The sequence below is a fragment of the Pogoniulus pusillus genome, chromosome 26, assembly GCF_015220805.1.
Source record: "Pogoniulus pusillus isolate bPogPus1 chromosome 26, bPogPus1.pri, whole genome shotgun sequence".
Lineage (NCBI taxonomy): Eukaryota > Metazoa > Chordata > Aves > Piciformes > Lybiidae > Pogoniulus > Pogoniulus pusillus.
In genome coordinates this window covers 10,562,642-10,581,402 of record NC_087289.1, presented here as the reverse complement: position 1 = coordinate 10,581,402, position 18,761 = coordinate 10,562,642, and the positions used below count along the sequence as shown (strand labels likewise).

The window sequence follows — 18,761 nt, the reverse complement described above, 5'->3', positions numbered from 1 at the left end:
GGACAGACAGTCTGTTTTACCCTACATGTATACAACTAATTTCAAGTCACTAGCGTTCTAACTGGTGATAAAAGAGCTATCTTAAGCTTTTCACAGAACATAGTGACACTGTTAAATCAGCACAGCATTTTGATTAGCAGAACGATGAGAGCTATACAGCTCAATGAGTAAAAGAAGCAAAATCCCTTCTGTACTTAAAACTCCAGATTTCAAATAAAGAGGTAGCCTTATTTTTCTGTAAGTTACATGGAATTTTCACCTTATTACTGATTCAAAGCTATTCAGTGTCAAGGATAGTCTGCACTATTTGAGTAAAGAAGAAAAATTGCTGTCATGCCTTATTGCTCATCTGGTTAGACCTTCTCTTGCAGATGTGTAACAGGCAGCTGTGGGGTCACAGCCCATGGGCTTGGTGACTTCAAGGACACATAGGCTCTGATAACTCTTCTTTTGGGAGCCTTAGGCTCACTCTTGGGTGCGTGTTCCCTTTATAGCACTTGTGTCCTTGAAAGTAAGGGCTGGTGGTTTGTCTGCTCTGTCCTTAGAGTTTGTATGGTCTTCTGAGCTGCTTCTGCAGCTTGTGGGTACCCTTTGCACATCTGTCTCTTCTTTCATCCTTCCCTAAGGTAGTAGTGCTTGTATTGCCAGGAAGATGAATGTCTTCCTGGCTGTCTCCAAAGACATTTTCTTGGGTTTAGGACAGATGTCAACTGAGGCCCCTTTCCCAAATTTTCCGTTCTGATTCTTAAATGATCTTTTGATCAGCTGTGACCATGTGTCCTTCAGCAGGGTGTTTCCAGTACCTGCTGCTGGAGGCTGATCCTAAGCCTAAATGCCTTCTACTACCTAAATCTTCCTGGTAACTTCTGGGCTAAATTTGTATAAAATGCATTTATATCCACATGTTCAAGGGCCAAGATGGGCTTTCAACTGACATAGGTTTTCTCCCTTCTGAGGTTTAAATCTTCACTGCATTTGTCAAGTGCAGTTCTCTGACATCACAGATAGCAGCAGCAGAGAAAAATATTTACTAGGTGACATGGTAGTGAAAGTGGTTGCAGCACTTTGGAATTCATCATTTGCAGATGCTGTGACCCCCACAGTGGTGTTTCTGGGATTGCTTTACAAAGCCAAATGCCCTTAGGCTGCTTGGTGGCATCTTATCACAGTGCTACACTGAAGGAATCACTATGCAGCTGGCAGCATTCAGAGGGCATATCAAACGCCTCAAAGTAATTCATATGTCCTTGTATTTAGACTGCTTCATATGCTGGGCTGTACTAGTGAAAATTACATAGATGAGAACCTAAGAGGTGCTTAAATGACAACTGACCCTATTCTAAGCTGTGACTTTCTCTGAATCAAGAATTCAGTCTGGTGTGCCCTCAGAGATAAAATCTCAGGGGGTCCCAGCCTGATAGGTAGGCTGAGTTAAACGTGATTATCCATGATGCTTGAGCCACTTTTGATGGTGTATCCAGTATAGGGTACTGGATGTATTTAATGGACTAGGCAATAACTTAAAAATCAGACCAGGGAGTGGAAAGGCACGGGGTACTTCAAAGCAGGAAAAAAAAGAGCAGAGCGGCCTTGCTCTTGTGCAAAAAGCATGCAGAAGTAAGTGATGGCTTAAAGTCATTTTAAAAACTGTAAAAAGGGGCAACTTTGTATTTCTGTAAACTGCAGCTGAACATCTGTATGCCACGGTCTGTCCGCGACGGGCAGAGTACATTCTGCACATTAGTGGGTTTGCCTAAGACCAGCGACTCCAGTGAGATGACAGAAGTAGTGCTAGGCTTAGTTTAACACAATCTGCAGAAGCAGCTCTGCACAGTTGCTATAACACTATGTTAAACTAGGCTAAACTCTGAATACTGCTATAGTCACTGCTTTTGGAACCACTCTGGATTCAGTCTGTCAGAATGTTCCTCTGCTCTACAAAATACATAATCTCATTTAAAATCTTCCAGTTTCCTGAGAGCTACTCAGTGTGGGGGAAAAAAAGGCTGACACAGTTCCCTCTTGCCTGCTGATGTAGTAAACGTACTGATTGCTTATCTGCAGTAACACCAACCACTTTTTTTTTTTTGATGTTTGGATTCATTTTTATGAGCATCACCTTGTCCCATACTGTCTTCTCAAATATAAGCATTTATACTTACTGCTTCTTAGGAAAGATCAGTGTATTAAAAAAACCCAAACATATTATTGAGTTTATTTTACAGAATCTTCAACCTGACTTCAAGGAGAAAGCCTTCCTTAACCCCTCCTACCCCCCAGCACCCAAAACAATTCCACTCATATCACTTCAGCTGTTGGGAAATTGGTGAATTTTGGGATTTGAAACCTTGGGCAGAATTCCCCACCTGTCACAAAGCAATGTATTCTCCTAATACAGCTCTCAAATGTCTTGCTGATCAGTGGACCTCAGCTGTTGATGATTATTCAGCAGATGAAAATTTCTATTTCAGTCAACACTCCAACAGGATAAATGAGAGACTGTTATCAGCGAGATGTAAAAAGAGATCTGGGAAATATCACAATACTTCTTCAATAAAATGTTTCACTTTCTTAATTTAAAACAGTTTTGTTTTGAAAAGTGGGAGGGTCCAGTGAAATATTCTAGGTTTATTTGAAATCATATTTCTACAGAAATACAGAAGTGCTCTTTCCTTGCCTTGAGGAACCAGTTTCCTCTCCCTGTCCTGATGTGTGTAAACTACTGGGGATTACTTTGACAGAATCTCAATGTATGTCCTGCAAAAGAAATGCTTGTCCTGAAGTTTTTGGCTGAAATCCAGCACAGAAAATTGAAGTTCATCTTCCCAAATCCTCTCTCCAGCTCTGCTTGGATACAGCCTTCTTCCACTCCCTGTACAACCTGTTTTGCTGCTATTTTAGTAGCTTCAGAGCTCTACCACTAGCATCCATCTTAAATGATGAGCAAAGTGACCCTTTCAGTCTCTTGCCTAATTCACACTGTCTGTTCTGCCATTAGTTAGCTAATGATTTGTGAAATATTTTGTGATATACCTTGTGGTCTTCAGCCGAACAGTCCTCTGTGAGTGTCTAATGTTAGTAGTAATGGTGATAAGTCATCATTGCATTTCCTCATGCATTTCTTTCATTTAAGCATTTTAAGTGGTTAAAAACTTCTGCTGCGTGATAAAACTTACTGATTTTGGCAGCAATAATGCAGGCATAGAAGCAGAGCTTGCAGGCTTTCTTCCTGCCAGCAGTTCCCATTCCCACCAGCCATCTCATCAGCTGCATGCAGGCTGTATTTTGCAGCATACCCTGAGGTCTTGGGGTTTGGTGTTTTTTTGTTTGTTTTAAACTATTATTCTCCCCGACCACCCTTCCACTTGGAGTACACCTGAGTTTCTGCCCAAGGTTGTGGGGAAACCAGGGAGTAGCAGATGCTTGTGTGCATTAAGCTTTAACCCCAAAGCAGCCCTGGGACTCACCTCCGTGCCCAAGAACAAGCAAATGCTCCTACAGGCATTAGCCTGAACAGCAGCTAGGGACATAATTGGGATGATTCATGCTATACCAGTGGAGAGGATTGGAGCTCTGCTGCATGTGAGATTATATGCACAAAGCCAACACAGAGCTCCCACTGATTTTGGAAAAGCCTGGATATAAGATGATGTCTTTACTACTGAGAGCTGGAATGAAAGGGATGTAGAGAACCCATTAGAAATCCACAAGCAGTGGCATACCTTGCAGCTTCTGAGTATCTTCCTAAGGCCCTAAATGCAGCAGCTTGGCGCATGTGGTTCTGGAAGCAAGCTGGATTCTTACTAATGCTCCTTTAAAAGAGAAGAGAAGTGGATAGGTTAAGATTTCTATCTCCTACATTGTTAAAAGCTGCTAATAAACTGTGATTAAGGTACATCCTGTATACACTTCCTCTATACAGCTCAGCACTCTGTCTCAAATGTAATATGAACTATTGCTTTCTGTTGACAGCTGTGATATGTGACCAGCATTATTATCTTTTATTTAATTGAGATTCTCTCATAAATGCAGTTTCATTAGGGGTTTGTGTGTTGTTCTAGAATAGTTCCTGTGGTCACATTCTGTATTGTAGGTAACATAAGGAAGGGTGCTACAGTACAACTTCTTCTTAACCCCTAGCTCCACAAATGTGTGTGAGAGTTGTCTGACCCATCTACCTGGACAAGCTGTGCATCTAGAATGTATTTTAATGTTCATTTGGAAGACTTTGAAATACTTTCTGTGGAAATTATGGGTTCTTTGTGGGTGGACCTTGATATGTTTCTTAGCCTCTTAACTTCAACAGATGCAATTCCAGGTGTAACAAAATACAGGCTTCAAGTCAATATCAGGAGAAAGATGGAAGGATAAAAATAGCATAAGCTAAGTAGTTAGACTGGAGGCAAGGTAATGTTGTGATGAGAGGAGAGGGAAGGGAAGAGTGACAGCTTCTTCTACATCTAGTTTGTTCCAGTTGTGTGATCTGCAGCCAGTGACAGGCATCCCTGGTCAGCACTTCTTCCAGGGCCTGGAGAAAAGTTAGACCTAGTGTGTTCTAGGATGCAAAGTTTAATATTTATCATATTACACTATGTAAATATTTATCATTACATGCTTTATAAAGTATTCAACGATAGTGACAGCCTTAGCAAAGAGGTTAACACTACATTCTGTTACAGAGAAAACTTGCCAAGTGGCTTTTGTTTCCTCACTGAAAATTTTGAATATTGTGTTAAATTTAAAAACTACTGCCCTTGTGATTTCACTCCACTAATCAGCACATAGCTAATCCTCTTCATGACCAAATAGTTGGCTTATTCATAGTCTGGAATCTGACATATTAATAGAGACATTCAGCTATAAATTCACATTTATGGAAGCACCCAGTGTATTTTAGAAGACCAATAACTACTTTTTCTGTATGTATCAGCACTCATTGACTGTACCTCTGTGGCCTTCAGAGGGAGCTTTCAAAATAAGTTAAAGCCTAAAAGTATCTCTGAGATGCTACAGACTCATGAATGAAAGGAACTGTGCAGGCACTTTCTCCAAGGCTTACAGAGAAGGCCAAAAGCTCCAAATAGTTACATCTACATTTTGTAATTAGCTATAGAAGAAGAGGATCAGTAGACCAGAGAAGCTAATGCTGAGGTTGGAGCTTTTATTTCAGACTAAGTTTAATTAGTTTCCTTAAACAAAACATCCCTGTATGTATTGCTCGAAGCTGTCTTGAAGGTCAGCCGCTGGTTTGGGTTCTTGCACCTTCATTAGGTGCTACTTGTGTTTTGTGCACAGATCATTGTGTGATCTATGCTAGACTCTATGGTCCTGCTCTGGCAGTGGGGTTGGACTTGAAGATCTCCAGAGGTTCTTTACAACCGCTAACATCCTGTGATCATGCAGAACATGCAGGTAGTTTTCTGTGGACCTAATCTAGTTTGTAAGTGTTAAAGTATATCTGTGAATAATCTTGTGTGCAGAAAACAGAGAAAATGGATAAAGTGCATCACAGTCCCACATTTGTGCCAAACCAAAAAGCTGAGGTAGATGTAAGAAGTGGCATTTCTCTTCTGGCACAGTAAAGCTTTACTGTGTGAGCAGAGCTGCTTTGTGCTTTGAAGATTCAACTCTTCTGCACATCATCCTAAGATGGTACAGAAACTAGGAAGCATGTCAGAACCATGCAGGCCAACACTTAAAAATAAATGCTCAGAAAACTGTATTGAGAGGAAACATTACCCAGCAGGAATCCCCTCCTGGAGGAGAAGGTGTGGGAGAAAACCCAGTGATAAATGACATCATCTTAAGGCATTACTGGAGTACGTGCAGACCTTAGTGACTAGGGGCATATCTAAGTACTGGATTAAGTCACAATGTACAAAACAGCACAGGATGTTAAAAATTAGTTACCCTTAATGAGAATGAATTACTCTTTTCAGTAATGAAAAGATAATGCCAACAGCAAACACTGCAGTTCTCAGCCAACTGTGGTTCAGATCTGAAGCTTAGACAATACTGATGGCTACCAAAACTTAATTTAACCAAAATAACACTCATCAAAACATCAAATGCTATCAGCATTCAGTGATTTGACCAAAACAGCAATACCTTACATAGATAATGACTGGGACTTGTGCAAGCTATTTTAAAGGAGACTGTTGCTGCTGTAAACTGTAGTCAAGAGTCATATTGATTTTGTTTGTTTGTTGACTCCCTCTAGGTTATTGGTTCTACCACAGACAAGCAATGACATTATGAGGGGAAAAAAAATTAGAATCAGTAATTCCCTGATAGCAACAGGTTTTCTTTGAGTCTCTGAACAGGATGTGCTGTGATAGGCTTATAGTACTGTGGCAGTTTTTCACAGAACTGGATATCAGCTCTCCATATTCTTGATGTGTGTTTTTTCTGGTCTCAAAAAGATGGACTGCTTCTCTCTGTCTATAAATTCTATACTGAAAAGTGTTAGAGCATGCCCTAATAGCTTGAGCAAACATCAGAAAGCCACCTGTGACTCTTGGAAGTTTGGTTTGATGTTGCTAGGCTCTTTGTAGACTATACACTAGAAATCATTTCTGCTGTGTTTCAAGTCTACTTTTGCTGTACTGATGCGGCTCCAGGTTAGTAGGCTTTATGTGGAGCAGTGCTAATTTAGTGCCAGGAGGGTCCTGAAACTGCAGAGCTATCTCTTCAGCTTTTCATTCTGACTCTGTGTTTCAGGTGATTTTTGGTGAAAAGGGAAGAAGAAAACCCAAACTTGAATGAAAACAGGAAGCAAAGGAATCAAGCAGACAAAGGTTAAGAGGAAAACCCTAATTCCAGGAAGTTCTCCTTGAAATAGGAGCAGATGGGGGATCCATCTGGCCCAGCAGATATGTGCCAGGCTGTGCATACTGAGAATAAGTCCATGCTCCAAGATCCACCTCCAGCCATGAGCAGTCTCGGTACTAGGCTGGTTACCCAGTAATTAATTAGGAGGGATGTGTTTCAAGAAGCAGGCTTGAAAGAAAGGAAGAGAAGTTGGTGAACACATGGGATGCAGAGTAGTTGGGGCTATTTCTGTATGTGCTGATTTGTATAACATGAGCAGAAGCATCAGTCCTTGGTCATTTTACTTTTGTGCCATTCTTAGCAGCTTCAGGTAGAAAAAGCTTCAAGAGGAAAGTGAAAATGGGTAGAAAAGTTCTAATCCACAAAGCTGCAAATAAAGTCACTACATCTGAAGATTAAAACTTGTGTTCTTGCCAGGTTTTGCCCTCATCTGTCAAATGACTAGGCTAAAGTAAACTTCAAATAGATTTTCATTTATTTTTCATCTTCACTGTAATCCAAAGACTGTCCTGTTAAAAGCCTTTCGTAAATCATTTGGTCAGTTTTTCTCAACAAAACAGTCCTTAAGTAATGCTGTAGATCAGCCTCTTCTTTGACGTTTTCATTTTTTCATCTTGACATCTTCTCTTAAAAATAATACACTGTTTGTCCTATTATCCTTTTTCAAAGTGTGGGGAGGGGGGAAGAAGGCATCAGCTCTCTTCCCATCATGGCAGCTGGAGTATACGAGTCCAAAGATGCACGTTTGTCTGTGGTTTTCTCTCTGAGTTTTTCTTTCAATCTTACTCTCCCATGTTAAGAAAAGAGGTGTGGCAAGAACCCAGCACTGCTACATTGAAACTGGCTGCTAGAAATCATGCTGCCTTTTCTCTAAAATGCACGTTCTTGGTCAGATTCCTTCCCAAGTGCAACGAGGATTTAACTGTAATCTGACTGATATGACAAAGTGCCTCTGCTACTATCCACATCACTCTTGTTTGGCCTTTATAGGCCAAGAAAAAGCCAATGAGATGATTCTATAAGTGAAACAAGAGAAAAAATAAACTTCACCGCTAAAGCAGATAAACCCATTTTTCTTGCTGGTCCTGTGAGCAAAAGCTAGCTTGTTTGTAGAGGTGTAGAGGTGCTTGAGGCTATGATCTAGTGATTAAAGATGCTGGGATGAAGGCTGGACTGGGTGATCCTGGTGGTCCTTTCCAACCGTGGCAATTCATAGTGATTAGATGTTGTGCTGAGGGATTTGGTTTAGTCAAGCACTTGTCAGTGTGAAACTAATGATTGTACTCAATGATCTTGAAGGCCTTTTCCAATCTAAGAAATTCTGTGACTCTGTGGGTGCAGTTATTTCCTTAATGAGAGTAGCAGAAGCTTTTGCCTTGTCTTACTTGTCTGTGCTTTCCCTTGACAGTGTGGTTCTCTGTACAGATGCATTTTAATTTATAGCTGACCACTAGAGAGGAATTTGATGGTTTCTCAGAAGTCCAAATTCAGCACTAAAGCAATTGGTGCCTCTTGTAGAGGGATGTAAACCTAGCACAGGTCAGTGTGGCAGGATGACACGTCCAGTATCACTGGTGGTGGCTGAGGGGCTTTTCACCATGTGAAACACAATGTCAGTGTAAGTAATGTGTCAAGTAGTATTCAGCAGAACTACGTGTTCAGCTGCTGTAGACTAATACAATGCTTTTATCTTCAGTAAATACTGTCAATCAGCTCAGCTGATGATCCAGCCCCAATATACTTGTAGATGAACCTGACAAATGCTGTACAATTACACTGAATCCAAACTTTCTTCTTTTTCCTTGTTTCATCTGTGCGGCAGGTAGCTTATTATCTGCAGTGTAGTGCTCGTCTTACATCCGTTTGAGTTTGCCATGCTCCAATCTCTGATCCCAAGGGCTGGTTTAAGAGTTCAGTTCTACTAGAGGCAGTCTTGTTCCCAAAACTCAAATTGCTAAGCCTTATAATAGCTGGGAATCAACCCCAGCATATTTTCCTGCAACTTGCATGTGAAGCTATGTTATAATTTTATTGAAGCTTTGAGGACCTCATGGTGGTATGTTTGCCTGCAGCCAGCTTTGTATTCAAAACCACTTCTCCTGGTGCTGTTGTAGAGAAGTGAGAAGGATGTGTCTTGGATACATAACAGCTTGTGGGCTTCCCAGCTCTTTATGAGAGTTTACTCAAGCTGACATCCTGAAGAGGAAAAAACGCTCCCTGTTGCAACAAGCTGGTGGAAATATTTGGTAGGCTTTTAAAAGCAGGCATATGGAAGTACTTTCAGAAGCCAAAGACACAGTGGTTTTGATGTTAGTAGGCTTTAATAATAAAGGGAGAAGGAGGGTGTCTGTGGTGAGCAGTGCCAGCTGAAGGGACATGTGAGGAAGGTAGGGCCTTTCTCCTGAGCTTGGTTTCAGTTTGCTAGTGGCTGAACAGGTTCAGAGCCATCAGTCCATAGCTAGTTGTCTTTGTTACCACCAACTGTCTGGCTGTGACTGTGCCCACCTTGCCCACTATTGGGGACCTTTTTCCCCCACATGAGTGCTTTAGTCCATGAAAGGAGCACTATTCCCTCCTTGCCCTGGCCACTTTAAAGAAGTGGCGTGCAAAGTTGGATTACATCTGTGTTATACAAAAAAAAGCTGGAGGATGAAGAGGCTAGGACCTCTTGGTAGACACAGCTGGAATTGTAGCCCTACCAAATATCAAGGCAAATCTGGTAGGCTGATAAATGATTAAGAATCCCTTCTGATCTAACCATCATCACTGAACCAACCAAAGAGCTCCAAAGAGACAGAAAAGCTTCTCCCAAACTTAAATGTATCAAGGAAGAGGACCAAATCTTCTTACACTGAAGGAGAACTCTTGACTTGTCTTGGTGAGTGAGATTATTTATGTAACTTTTTTTTTTTAGTACAACCAATCAGAAATAAATGCAGTAATGGCATCTATGGGTGAAGACAGAAGAAGAAATCATCTCATGAAGTTTTCCTATCTAAAACAGACAGGAAGGGAGGAAGTGTGGGTTCCCAAAACAGATTTCACACAACGCCTTTTCTCTGTCAGTAAAGTGAAATATAACTGCCATGCTAAAAGGTTTTGCAGCAGCAATTTGCTTTGAATTGCAAGCATAAGACAAATGTGCTATACAAGTCTCGATTCTTCAGCTGTGAAGGTGGTAAAAAGGAGAATGTTCTCTGGTCTAGAACAAAAAGATACTTAGAAATATCTTGTTTCGAAGCTCCCAAAACATCCTGGCATAAATGAAGATCCTCTGCATTCTGTCTTGTATAACTCACTGCCCACTCACTTTCCACTTATACAAGAGCCACTTTCTTGACCACCAAAATTTCTGGTTGCATTAGGACTGCTGTTGTGTATCTGAACTCTTATAAAACAGTTAAATGTTGCTAGATTTTTCCTTCTATGAAAAGCTGCATTTCTTCCAGGGTATTTGATTGTATTTTTTTCCATATATGCCTTTCCTTTATTGAATCCCACCACGTGTTCTGTAAATAAATGCTTTTGCACTATAGCATCATCAAAGTCAAGGGGAATATAGCCCTTGACCTCAGTGGAGGAAGCCTTAGCCTATAAAATAGGAACCATGTCCCTGATACACCAACCTGGAAGTAACATATTCAAACCTGAGAATCAGAATCCAGAGAAAATGCTGCTCATTTAAAAAGTAATAAAAGGTTGAAGTATGTAGAAGTATTTGAAATGCTGCATGAGGAGGAATTATTTTTTAAGAGTACTTCTGGTTTATATTATCCAGAGAATCTCAGTGGAATAGCTTTGTATTAATAATATCTCATCTATTATGTATATTGCAATATGCCTAGCACAATTGCTGAAGTAATTAGATGCTGCTAATTCTTTCTCTTTTTCTTCCTTTTCCTGAGAAGGTAAAGAGATTAGGAGAAGACTGTAGAGAAAAGTATACATTACACTACAGGCTTCCCACAGATGAGCAGCATCAGCCATTATGTTTCTCATTTTTTTCCACCAAACCTCTGCTTTTCTTGAGCTCTCCTGTCTCCATTTTAATGCTCACTGGCTGCACTGTATCATAGCATCATTGCATTATTTATTTCTGATTATTTAATATTTCACTGGAATTCCATTCATCAACTTACTTTAATCTAGTCCTATTCTAAAGGTGCAAAATAAGGAAGCTAGGGAATGAAGAAATAGCTGAATATTGAATTTTTTATTTGGATAGCTCTGAATTAATCTCGATTAAAGAATCCTGACTTATCCTGCCTATAAACACTGATCAAGTTTTGAGATGCTCTTTTCTGACAGGTACTGCATAAAGTTTGGTCATTAACAATTATTTTAAACTGTTTGTAAGAATTTGAAACATCACTGGAAAAGATGCAGAAGGTTTAGAATGAAATTGGTGAGGTTTCAGCTGTTTTGGCTTTTTTCCTCACTGTGGCTTCCTAAGAGATTCGCTCTGTTAAGTCCTCACTAAAGCAGTCATATAGTACTTAACAGAGTTGCTATTTTCTACTTCATGTAGAATTGTGTAAGAGACATTAGAGAGCCCTGCCTTCCACTGAACACATACAGAGGCACAGCAGAGAAAGCTTTACAGATTTATTTTATTCTCTATGCATTGCCTTTCTGGGAGGGAGAGAGGAAAGTGCCATCAGGTCGTGTTGTGGAGCGAAGTCTGCAAGGACAAAGACAAATCTTTTGCTATCCCTCAAAGATTTTGAATAGCTCCATACAGGAGTCCTCATTATCATGAGCGTTTTTCAGACATCACTTAGAGATTTAAAGTTAAAGAAACCTGCCACAATATCCAGTTTCTTGTCTTTGTTTCAACTCTTGCATCCACTCTTTCTAAATCTAGAGAAGAAGAGCAGGGAGCAAAGCCCTGAGATGCTCTGGAAGGAGGCAGGTCACAAACATCCTCACAGGTGACACTTCCCAGTGCAGGTGCTAGCACTAGCTGTGGACTTCCTGCAACATGCTGTCAATCCCGTTGGGAAGAGATGTAACTTTTCACCTATGATGGGCAGCCTTGTTCCCCTGTGTAGGTTACTTGGAGAGGAGTCTGGTGGCACCAGCAGCCAAACTACAGCTGGGCAGGGAGTGATCAGAAGCAGGCAGAAACAGAACAACATACTTTTTGTCACTTGCTGCCAAGCAGTTGCTATTAACCTCGTATCACAGTTTCTAGTGCTTGACCTATGTACAGGATCTGCATGAAGAGCAGTCTGTTTAGGCAACTGGATCAAGGCATATCACTGGATCAGACCTTGTATGCCAAAAGGACCAAAACAGCCGAGGAAGTTAAGTGCAGTAGCAAGAAATATTTTTCTAATAGAAAGGTTCTGTGTGCAAACAGCAAGGCATGTGGTGTCAATGCAGAGTCATTTTAGCTTGCTTGGAGGGAAAAAAAAGGAAAATAAAGAAACTGTAAGGGGATATAGAGTCTTGTTGAGAAACTTGTGTATATCATGTTTTGAAGGATCCTCCATCTTCAGTTGTCATGGAGTTCAGCATTGCTTTCTCCAATTTCAAACAAAATTGAAACTTAGCAGTTGCTGAGCTGAGTGTGTGATGCACAGGGGGTTGTTTTTCCACATGCAACTGCAGCAGCTTAATGGATTTCTCTGTTGGGCCTGGCCCTCTGAAGAACAGGCATAAGTGAGGGACTGCTTTGCTGAAATTCTATGCTGTGCATCAAGATTGTTTTCATTTGGGGCAAAAATTCAACTACTGACATTATTAGGCTGAGCAACATAAGGCCTAAGTACTGATCTGAGGTTTCTTAGTCAGTTCTTGACTTCTCAGACCTTCACTGTTTTGCCATCTGCTATAATTGAAAATTGCCTTCTGCAACCAAAGGGAAAATCTAATTTCTCAGCAAGCCATATGGGTTTATTAAGATCATTAAACCCTGGTATGCCATAATGCCTGGGCCAAAAGGACCACAGGGCATGTAAATATTGTGTGATTCATTTTATAGCTTCAGACTGCAAGCTAGGAATTATTTTGATGGCTATCTTATGATGAAAAGTGGTGGTCAAGTAGGTTACTGCAGATGTTGCTTGGTGAGGCCAATCCATGGCATGTTTGTTCAGAGCTGTGACAGATGAGAAGTGGTTTTAATAGTGTTTGATTGCAAAGGGTAAATGTTTTGTATCGGCCTGACAAATGATCAGAACCCAGCCAGCGTCCTCAATTGTGCCAGGGATGCTAAAGGCAATCTTAAATTTTGATATTGAGAGACCAGAGAATAGAATTACTCCTTTTCAGAAGGACCCAGCCTTGACTTCTCATACAGGATCTAAAGTTGATCTAAATTGTACTCCTTTTCCTTCTTAAGAAGCTATTCCCTTGAAGATGGCTGCTCTTTAAAATGAGCTGGTGAATTGTTCTCTATTCTCGGTCTCTCTAGTTATGGTGTCTTGGAAGATTTCTTCCTAGCAAAACCCACTTCTATATATTTGATACAACTATGGGTAAGAATATTAAAGCTGATTTTTGGCTAATAAAGTTTCAGAAATGAATGCAGGAGCTGTGAAATTTACATGAAATTAAAGAAAGAATAGTTCAGTAAATGCAAATAAATGCAGAAATGAATATTTTAATGTGAATTCATGATTAATGCCAAAGGATTACCAGCAAACCATTAAAACGTGGTGATGACATAAAAACTCAATGAGAATAAAAATTCTGTATGCACTAATTAAGTGATGCCAGTAAGTTAATTTTAGGAAGGTACATCAGAATAATTTCTTGGTTCTTTTTGGAAAACGATTCTTTCAAGGTTTGTCTTTGTTAATTATGCCTCAGAATGTTGGGTTTTTTTGCTGGTGTGCTGCTGTATCAGTTCCTGCAATTTACAATGTGACAACCGTGGTCAGTAGATGTGTTCCCATTCTGCAAGTTATGAGATGAATTATATTGAGAATTGACATTACTGATTGCTGGTTTTGGTGAGGTTTTTTTTGTGCTAAGAAAGAAGGGTGGTTTTTTTTCTACTTCAGTTTTCCTGTGATCTCAGTCTAACTTCATTTATTCCTCTGTAGGTTTTAAGACAATTGAATCCAAAGCATGTCTGAATAAGCTTTAGTTTCTATAGCACTGGAGTCAATACATCTTACTATTTTGAAAGTGAGATAATTTAAAGGCGGTAAAGAAAAGTATTTCCTGTTCTAGTTAAATTTATACTGCCCAAACAGCTTCCTTATTTTAGTGTTCTTGGAAAATCACAGAAAGAGAGTGATCATTACCATCTTTCTGAGAGTACAGTCAAACTTGGCATAGGGTTTTTTCTTAAACTAGCATATTCTTTGAGACGCCCTGAAAAAATGTGGTTGGTTTTTGGTTTGCATGAGATGGGCAGGGTTTTGGTGATTGTTTTGTTTTAATAAACATCTCATAGTCTTCCTTACTTCCTTTGCTTAGGCTCCCCTAACAGAACCCTGAATCTGTGTGCCTGCTAGATGTGCCTTGGGAAAGCAGATGCTGCTCTCTAACTACTGATGTGCGTTCAGGCCCCCAGTCCAGATACTACTTGGAACGAATCCGAAGGCTGGAACCCAACAGTGTGCACTCAAGGTAGGCATAGCTCTACAAACAAAAAGTGATTGGGAATGGGGTGTGGATAAATAGAGACAGGAGATGAATGCCTTGTCATGAAGTCAGACTTCTCATGACTTTGCATCTAGCTAAATGAACCTGCCACCATGATGGCATCACATTTCTATACCAATGTTATTCTTTACCACTGTCTTCTGTGCATTAGGCAGAAGCATATGCTACCCCCTTTTGTTGTAACTCCTCTTTTGTAGTTCTATTTGAGATGATTGTATGAAAAAAATCTCACCCTGTGCTAATTGCAATTTCCATCTTAATACATCTCATAGCAGGGTAAAAATTAACAGAGCCCTCAATTAATGAAGTGTTGCTGGCAGGACATGCATGCCCTTAACAAACTATCGTTATGCCTGAGTGGTAATTAAAGGCAGCACAAAACCCAGCAAAATCCTAACTCATCTGAAGCTAATAGGAATTTCATCTCCATCATGTCCAAGTTTTGTTTCTGGCTTATTTATGCATTGCTAGTGGTGCTGGTCTTTGATGTGGATTGCAAGTGAGCCCATGAGGAATTGTATAATGAAAATAATTTAAAGCCATCCCTGTCCTAATCTGGCTTGAAAAAGATCAAGAACTTCTAATATCATTACTGTTGTATAAGGATGAGCATGTTTGCATTTGTCTGGCTTCAGTCTTAAAGGTGCTCTGAACTATGTAACTCACCTGCACATCCTTACCTAGTGAGCTATCAAAGCAGTAAATGTAGAGATAGCTATTGTAGCTCAGTGTCTTAAATTTTGAGAATCTAAGCATCAGTACTTTGTGTAAGTTGTGTTTAATTGGTGCTTTTCCCCCCTCATTATTAGACTGATCCTCCCTGCACAGGATTTGTCATAGTTTTTGTCATTTCAGTCTTAGCAGTGTATCTAATCAATATTTATTCTTACCTGTGTGCATGAGTCAGAGCATCACTGGGCCTCTTCAGTTTTAAGTAGCACATTGCAAGCTTTGTCTCAATAAAACTGGCAATACTGGAAATATCATCTGCAGATGCCTCCAAGGGATTTTCTACACAAATGCCTCTGTTGCAAAGCTGTACAAGAAACAAAAATCTAATTTACTACTGTTATATTACACCTTTTGTTAGGAAGAAATGTGTTTTGTAACTGATAAATGGAGAAAACTGACTTCTAAGTAAAATATTCCCTGACTTTAACTAGCACCACAAATGCATGTGAACATTACATAAAGTGCAGTGTCATGTCTCCAGAAGGGATAGCGAGAGAGCAGATAATAAGCTAAAATCTAAACCCCACTGTTAGAAATGAAACTATTTCCCCCCATTTTCAAAAATAAAGACTCGACTTCAGGCTCCCAAAATCTGTGCCTGTCTGAGATCGAGGTTGAAGGAGGAGTCTCAGACAACTGTTTACTTGTTTCAGTAAGGCAGTGGTGAACTCTGCTGTAGACTGCTGCCCTTGTCCCATGGTTAGGACAGCAGAGTCATACAAGACAAGGAAACCAGAAAATCTTCTCCTCATTTAATGGGGCTTGTTCTTCCAGAAAACTGCTACAGGAAGTAAAAAGGATAAGATCAACCACCTTTCCCATTTCCTTGAGCTGTACAGAATTTAGCAGAAAAAACCCCTCCACCTTTTTTCCTGATAGATAAATTGACTGCTGATCTTCACAGCCAGTGACTTTCTCATTAAAGAATGTTATATTTCATAAGTGCATCATTAGAATTAGATAACTTGCAACTCCTTGAAGTTTTGCAGAGTCCTCAGCATAGACAGAGCTCCAATACTGGGCAAGACCACCTTCAATCCTCTCAAATCTTTTGATTAATCTTCAGGCAACCTGATCTTTTACTACCAAAGATGAGTGGAAAAGTGCTTTTACTTCTTAGAAAAACTCAACTGTAAGCAATTAGATGCAACTGTAAACAAATAGATGAAGTCTAAGAGCCTTGTCTTTAAGGACAATAACCATACAGTGCTGCTAATGAAAATGCAATTGAAGGTCTTTGACTTGGATAAGCATCCCTAACAGGATGTTTAGTGTGCTGCAGTGATTCCATCTGACTAAGTGACTTCACTGTGAATCAGCTACAAAAGCAGATTTCTAATGAAGATTAATAAGTTAATATTTATCTAGGCTGTGTGCTTAAACTCCTGGGTGACATTGAGACCAACGCTGAAGATTGTTATGGTACTGATACACAACTGCAGCCTGTTGTGGATGAACACAGCTTCTGTTTTAAGTGGGTTATAATTAAGGGACGCTCATTAAATCCAGCCTTGCTGGCCACCAAGGAAAATGGAAAGAGAAAGATCTGGCTTGTTTGTCTAGCTCCTCATCACTCATAAGTTTAATTATAGCAGTTTCTTGTGCCTACATAAGTGTTTTTTCTATGGGAGATGCCCTGTCAACTCAGCATTTTTAGATGTCTTTAGAAGATTAAATCTGTCCAGAAAAAAAAGCTCTTTTTTATATACATCTTTCTTCCCACATGTGATCCTTAAAAGCAAGAAGGATTACAGACCCACATCCACATTTAGCACCTCCAAAGGTAGTCCTATCTTTAAGGTTTTTAGGCACTGGTTAGAGATGATCTCAATTCTTTACAGGCAACAAGGGTCATTCAAGGAAGCGTCCCTCTAGTTCAGGCATGATAAATTTTCTTTTTCTTTCACAACCCTTCTCTGCTGAGTAAAGTTACACAGTGTATATAATAACATCCATACATTTAAGATTTTCTATCATCTTGTTATCAGTAGAAGTTGTAAATCAGAGAATTCATCACTTCTAACTTTGCTCATGGTGCCGTATATGTCTGCTGAAGTGTCTCTGTGGATAAGACGTGCTATATGTAGCTAAAAGACCCAGAGAATTATGTTCACATCAGTGAACATAAAAGTATCATCAAGTTTTTCTGTAATAATGCTTTTCAGCTGAATTGGCTATGCTGTGACCTCTGTTAAATTTATGGGCATGAGAGATTTGAGGCTACTCTTTGGACTTTCAAGTTCTTGAATGATTGTGAGAAGAGAAGAATAATTTAGGGATCCCTTCACTATGAAGTGCTGCAATTCAGAGTTTCCTTGAGTCTTTCTACTGATGCAAAGAGTTATGTTTAGACCTGCATAACCTCTCTGTTATCTCTGACAAAAAACAAGACATCTGTAAACCACACCTGTACAGATCAGGATTCAGAAGACATGTTTAAGCGCAATGAAGATTGGGTTCTGCCAGGTCTTCTCTAAGGTATCTCAGAGTAAGAGTTCAAAGAAACAAATAACTTCTCAATCCTTAATCTCACAAAATCAGAGTAATATTTTCAAAGGATGTGCCTGTGTTTGGCGCCATCTAGGTTATATATTTATTACTTCCCAAATGCTCTCCTGACTTTTGTGTAGCAGTTCTGCAGTGTATGAATGTGTTTGAGATAAACCCCTCTCCATTAATTCTGTACAAACAACAGCATGATGCACCAAAAGTAGAGTTCAACTTAATTTTACAGAAATGGCTTCTTCTGTATTAAGCAGAGAAATGATGACAATTCCAAGTAGCCCTAGTGTCTGGTATTAGTGAGATGTGCAGTTAATTGTAGTCACTGGTTAAAAGGGACTTTTCTGGTAGCAGTGTGGACACTACTGCAAAAGATTTCTATTGGGTGAACTGCCTCAGTGCAGCCTGAGAAGCACATTGACATTTTCTAAGCTCTGATGGAGATGAGACCTTCTGTGTGCATTTCATCAGCCTTTACTGTGTTTTGCTGGCCTTTCTCCTAACAGAACTTGGCTATGCAGCAGGAAAAGAACTTTCCTTGCACTGTCCTATCTACCACTGAATATTGAGTCTGACAGCGGTTTTTGAGGGTGAGGCAAAGACAGTGTCAGAACGCACCTGAGAAGGCTCATTTGGGGAAGCTCCCAGGGGAGGAATTAGGCAGGAAGGAGACAGTGAGCTGAGATTTCACAGCGCAGGTGGGGATGTGGAGAAGAGTTGTAGAAAGCCTCACATCTGAGTTTCAAAGGTGAAGAGAAAAAAGAACATTTCCTCAGGATCCAAAGAAGCCTCTGTAGCTACAGATTGTTGTAACTTTGGGAAACCCTGCTGGACTGAGAGCAAGGGAGGAAGAAAGGCTGTGCTATGCACAGATGTGATGAGCAGGGAGGAGATTTGTTTGCAATTGTCATGTTTCACATAGCAGAAGCAAGCTTTTGACAGTCTAATAACGCTACCTTTGAAGATCGAAAAGGCTGTTGGTGGTTCTGGAGTGCTCTAAGTAAAAGGTAAGAGCAGCTCCATCTGACTTCTCTGAATACCTTAAGGTCTTGTCACAAGGACATTCAAGTATAAAT

General features: G+C 40.1%; 1 protein-coding gene across 1 annotated transcript in view; it reads right to left on the bottom strand.

Moving 5' to 3' along the window:
- The window catches only part of SPATA16 (spermatogenesis associated 16), an 83,852-nt gene that overhangs the window by 52,275 nt on the left and 12,816 nt on the right, over window positions 1-18,761 (bottom strand). Inside the window, exons 3-4 of the mRNA XM_064164792.1 lie at window positions 15,342-15,487; window positions 3,723-3,812 (exon numbers count right to left, since the gene is read on the bottom strand). Coding sequence (XP_064020862.1) covers window positions 3,723-3,812; window positions 15,342-15,487 — 236 coding nt within the window. The remainder of the gene's footprint in view (window positions 1-3,722; window positions 3,813-15,341; window positions 15,488-18,761) is intronic.